The 6,009-nt window shown below is 39.0% G+C and overlaps 1 protein-coding gene across 1 annotated transcript; it reads right to left on the bottom strand.

Moving 5' to 3' along the window:
• Positions 1-4,695: 4,695 nt before the first annotated feature.
• On the bottom strand, positions 4,696-5,310 carry LOC140853973 (uncharacterized). The gene has a single exon (XM_073249092.1). The coding sequence runs from the start codon at positions 5,308-5,310 to the stop codon at positions 4,696-4,698; it is 615 nt and encodes a 204-aa protein (XP_073105193.1).
• Between the last annotated feature and the right edge of the window lie 699 nt (positions 5,311-6,009).

Genomic DNA, 6,009 nt, shown 5'->3' on the forward strand with positions numbered 1-6,009 from the left:
TATTTTTTTTTCTTTTTCTTTTTCTTTTTCTTTTTAGAGAGAGACAATAGAGAGAGAGAAAGAGAGGGAAGAGAGGAAAATTTTCTCTTTTCTTATTATTATTATTATTATTTTTCTATTTTATATTTTCTTTGCTTTTTTTTTTTCCTTTTTCTTTTCTTTTTCTTTTTCCTTTTTCTTTTCTTTTTCTTTTCTTCTTCTTCTTCTTCTTCCCGGGCTTTTCATTGGGCCGAAATAGGGGACCTTGAGGTCCCCGTGCCTTGATCGGCCGATCACGGCCATCTCATGGCCAGTGGTGGCCGGCGGCAATGGTCGACTTTCCCGGGTTCGGAGAGATCAGGGCCGGCGGTCGGCGTGACCGTCGGCGCCGGAAAATCAGAGGAAAGAGGCGGCGAACAGGGGGTTTCCTTCTCCAACTAAATCCGGCGACATCCGTCGTCGGCCATCGTGCTCACAGGCACGAGCAAGAAGGGAGAGAAGAGAGGGAGAGGAGGGAGACCTTACCACAACCTCCGGTGACCCCCACCAGCGAGAAATCGCGGCGAACACGGGTCGAGGAGTCGCGGCTTCAAACGAAAAAATCAGAGAAAAATCTCTGGCAATCGGCGGCGACTGAAGGGTCTACCCATAGAGGAGAGAGGGAGGTTTCTTATAGGGTTCGTCCTAGGGTCCTTTAATGGCCCTAGGACTTCGATTTTTGATCGGAGAAGAGGAAGACTCCGATCGGGAGTCTTCCTGCTCTGTTTATCTCTTTTTTTTTTTTTTTTTCAAACCGGGCTAGTGGGCCGGGCCTTCACATTCTACCCCCCTAAAAAAAATTTCGTCCTCGAAATTTAACATACCTTCATTTTCAAATAAGTGTGGATATCTCGTCTTCATATCGTCTTCAAGCTCCCACGTAGCCTCTCTCTCTTCATGATTACTCCAATGAATCTTTACGTATGGAATGGTACGCCATCTTAGAATTTGCTCTTTTCGATCAATAATTCGCAGAGGAAATTCTTCATAGGTTAGATCTTCATGAACTTGCAATGGCTCATACTTTATCACATTGTTTGGATCAGGTACATACTTCCTCAGTAGTGAAACATGAAAGACATTGTGTACTTTGGATAAATCTGGTGGTAAGGCTAGTTCGTATGCAACATCTCCTACTCGATTTAAAATCTCAAAAGGTCCAATATATCGCGGACTCAGCTTGCCATGCCTCCCGAACCTCATGACACCCTTAGTAGGTGATACTTTTAGAAAAACATGATTACCGACCTAAAATTCTAATTCTCTTCTTTTTCTATCTGCCCAACTCTTTTGTCTATCCTGAGCTGCCTTGAGTCTTCTCTTGATTAGATAAATTTTGTCTCTGGCATCTTGAACTAACTCGGGACCAATTAATTTCTTTTCACCCACTTCATCTCAATACAGAGGGGATCTACACTTTCTTCCATATAGGGCTTCATAGGGTGCCATCTGGATACTAGAATGAAAACTGTTATTATATGCAAATTCAATCAATGCCACATGATTATCCCAATATCCTCCGAAGTCAAAAGCACAAGCTCTTAACATATCCTCCAGAGTTTGAATTGTCCTTTCAGATTGGCCATCGGTCTGAGGATGAAATGCAGTACTAAGCCTCAATTCTGTTCCCAAGGTATCTTGAAAACTTTTTCAAAATCTAGATACAAATCGTGGGTCTCGATCAGATACAATACTTATTGGAACACCATGCAGACGTACAATTCCATCAATATACATCTGGGCTAACTTATCAAGCGGAGTGCCAACTCGAAAAGGTAGAAAGTGAGCTGATTTAGTAAGTCGGTCAACAATCACCCACACAGTATTATTTTTTCTTATTGTCCTTGGAAGTCCAGTAACAAAATCCATCGTGATATGTTCCCATTTCCATTCTGGTATCTCTAATGGTCTTAGCAGACCAGCAGGTCTTTGATGTTCGGCTTTCACTTGCTGGCATACCAAGCATTGAGATACAAACCGAGCTATCTCCCGCTTCATTCCATTCCACCAGAAGAGTTGTTTTAGATCTCTATACATCTTTGTACTATCGGGATGAAAAGAGAAACGAGATTTATGGGCTTCTTCCAAAATTTTTCTTTTTAGTTCAGGATCACCCGGTATACATAATCTGTTCCCAAAATAAAGAGTTCCATCTGTATGTAGTCTAAACTCAGTTCGTAACCCTTTCTCTATGTCCTTCTTAATCTAACATAAATGAATATCACTTTGTTGGGCCGCTTTTATCTGTTCGATTAATGCTGGTTGTACCATTAAATTTGCTAATACATTCTTAACATCAGTACAAGTCACTTTAATTTGCAAATCTTCAAGATCCCTAAGAATTTGTTGCTGAAAGGATAGCAGAGTCATCACATTCGCTGAAGACTTCCTACTAAGTGCATCTGCCACCACATTAGCTTTTCCAGGGTGATATTTAATATTTAGATCATAATCTTTTAATAGTTCAAGCCACCTTCTTTGCCTCATATTCAGCTCTTTTTGAGTAAATAAGTATTTCAAGCTTTTATGATCAGTAAAGATTTCACATGATTCTCCATATAAATAGTGTCGCCAAATCTTTAAAGCAAAAATAATAGCTGCTAACTCCAAATCATGGATCGGATAATTCCGCTCATAGGCTTTTAGTTGTCGAGAAGCATAAGCTATGACCTTATCATTCTGCATCAACACACAACCTAATCCTTTCTTAGAAGCATCACTATAAATGACAAATCCTCCTTCATTAGATGGTAGGGTAAGAACTGGGGCAGATATCAATCGTTGCTTCAGATCTTGAAAACTCTGCTCACATTCACTGCTCCATTCAAATTTTATTCGTTTCTGAGTTAAGCGAGTCAGAGGAATTGCAATTTGGGAAAATCCCTTGACGAATCTTCTATAATAACCAGCCAAGCCTAAGAAGCTTCTAACTTCCGTCACATTAGTCGGTCGAGGCCAATTTACCACGGCTTCTATCTTCTTTGGATCGACTGAGATTCCTTCCTTGGATATTACATGGCCGAAGAAAACAACACTATCTAACCAGAATTCACACTTGCTAAGCTTGGCGAAGAGCTTCTCTTTTCTCAAGGTCTGAAACACGATCCTCAAATGTCTCTCATGTTCCTCTATATTTTTAGAATACACTAGGATATCATCAATAAAAACAACAATGAATTGATCCAGATACGGCTTGAAAATCCTATTCATCATATCCATAAAAGCAGCCGGTGCATTGGTTAGTCCAAAAGGCATTACTAAAAATTCATAATGGCCATACCTGATTCTAAATGCAGTCTTAGGTACATCTTTATCTCTAATTCTTAGTTGATGATAGCCAGATCGTAAGTCGATTTTGGAGAAGACTTGAGCACCCTGAAGTTGATCAAATAAGTCATCTATTCGTGGAAGAGGATATTTGTTCTTTATGGTTACCTTGTTCAACTCCCGATAGTCAATGCATAATCGCATGCTTCCATCTTTTTTTTTCACAAATAACACAGGAGCTCCCCAGGGTGATGTACTTGGCCGGACAAACTTTTTATTCAAAAGTTCTTGCAGTTGATCCTTTAATTCTCGTAATTCTACGGGAGCCATCCGGTAAGGAGGTTTCGAAATAGATCCGGTTCCTGGGGTGATATCAATTTTAAATTCAACTTCACGCTCTGGGGGCAATCCGGGTAGTTCATCTGGAAAAATATCAGAAAATTTTTTGACAATTGGGATATCATCCAGCTTTATCTTTTCCTTCTCGACGTCTATTACATGGGCCAAAAATGCTTTGCATCCTTTCCTTAAAGCTTTTCTTGCGTTCATAATTGAGATAATACCCAAAGATTGTTTGGATTCCGTATTATGAACTTCGCCTTGAAAGAAGAATTGCGGTTCATCCGGAATTTGAAATACCACTCTTTTTCCAAAACAATCAATATATGCATGGTATGAAGATAACCAGTTCATCCCAAGAATAACGTCAAAATCATACATATTTAGCTGAATCAAATCTGCTGCTAATTCTTTTTCTTCTATTTGGATTATGCAATTCTTGAAAATAATGTCAGCAACAATAATATTTTTAAAAGGTGTGCTAACATATAATGGTTCTTTTAGTTTTTCAGGCACACAATTTAAAGAAGTAGCAAACTTGAGAGATATAAAAGAGTGTGAAGAGCCAGAATTGAATAACACACGAGCATAAATAGAATTGACTGGGATAATACCTGTCACCACTTGATCATTTGCATTGGCCTCCTGCTGGTTTAAAGTAAACACTCGTGCGTTTTCTTTTTGTTTTTGATCGACTGGTTTGTTAGATCTAGTGTCATCTCTTTTCTTATTTGGACAATCACGAGCCATATGTCCTTTTTCACCACATAAGAAGCATGCTCCAATCCTCTTGAGACAAGGTCCATTGTGATTTTTTTCACAGTAAGAGCAGGATGAAGATTTTTTCTTCTTATCAGAGTTATTATTTTTAAAATTTTTCTGCTGATCTTTTAGATTTCCTGCTGATCTCAGTCTCTTCTTATCTCCTCTTTCTAGTTCTGCTCTTTTCAACTCAGATTCTACTTTCAAAGCTCGCTCCAGTACGTCCTTGTAGTTATTGAAAATATGAGAAGATAGACGGGATCGAATTCCATATCTTAGACCTTGTTCAAATCTGTTAGCTTTACTCCTTTAGAATTTCATAAGTTGAGGGCAGAAGCGGCCTAGCTCATTAAACTTGTTAGCATATTCTAGCACCGTCATATCATCCTTTTGCTTTAAGGCTAGAAACTCATTTTCTTTTACCAACCTCATTGTCCCCGAAAAGTACTGGTCATAAAATATCTCTTTGAATTCTTTCCAAGTGAGCTGATCATCATTGTTCCCATAGGCAGCTTTTATTGCAGTCCACCAAAACTCGGTATTTCCTTTTAACATAGGGATGGCTAATCGGACCTTCACATTCTCAGGGTATTGCAGGGCATCAAACATCTTTTTCATCTCTCGAATCCATGTCTCTGCAGCCATAGGATCAGATCCACCCTCAAATAGAGGTGGGTTGAGCCTTCTGAATCTCTCATAGTATGACTCCATAGATAATGACGGTCGAGGAGCAGTCTGTGCCTGCTGCTGAATAAGCTGAGCCACCACTTGACATACACCGGCAATGTCCGCCTGTGTGGCCAGTGCGTCAGGAGCTCGCTCAGCTGGTTGATTGTCAGCTCCTCGTGACGACAGTCTTGCTCCTCTTGCTCCTCTTGTCCTAGCGGCCATATTTGCCAAAGTCTCGCCTTCCCTATCGCCCATCGCTTCCTATTCAAATGTCAATCATTATTACGTTATTTTATAACAGAGTTACAGTATAGTTAATAATTTAAGTCAAAGTCTAACTATGCATAATCTAGCTACTCACTGTTAGGTTTTAAGTTCTATCCTTGATTAAACCTATTGCTCTGATACCATAAAATGTCACGCCCCAAACTCGAGACATAACACGGCCATGCTACCGAGGGATGGACCCACGAGAACACGAAGCCAAAATTCATCTTCTTAAATATAATAACAGGTGTAACTCAAATAAATGTAATAATAAAGTTCAATCCAATTATTTAATTAAACCAAAACTGGTTCAGAGCATCTAAAACCAGAGATAAAATAATCCAAGTCTTAAAATTTATAATGACTACAATCCAAAAATATAAACTGAATTCCTAGAGCAAAATTTTTAAACTTGCTTTGCTGATCTCCAAGCCTGGATTCTCTTTCCTTCGATCCTAGCCTTATTTCTCTGTACATGAAAGAGAAAACAAAAAGAATATGAGCTACACTAGCTCAGTAAGTAGACTTCCGCTTCCTTATCGGATCAAGCATAAGTTTTCTATGATAATGCATCATTTAACAAATAACAATTATTGCAAAAATAAATATTTCATAGAGCATATAATAAAACAAGTTATAAGCTCATCATGCATGCATAAATCATGTATATTTCACAATTATGAATCG

The sequence above is a fragment of the Elaeis guineensis genome, chromosome 15 (assembly GCF_000442705.2).
Source record: "Elaeis guineensis isolate ETL-2024a chromosome 15, EG11, whole genome shotgun sequence".
Taxonomy (NCBI): Eukaryota; Viridiplantae; Streptophyta; class Magnoliopsida; order Arecales; family Arecaceae; genus Elaeis; species Elaeis guineensis.

Bases quoted from the DNA above. Each gene is read 5' to 3' on its own strand.
- LOC140853973 (XM_073249092.1), bottom strand. From the start codon at position 5,310: ATGGGCGATAGGGAAGGCGAGACTTTGGCAAATATGGCCGCTAGGACA.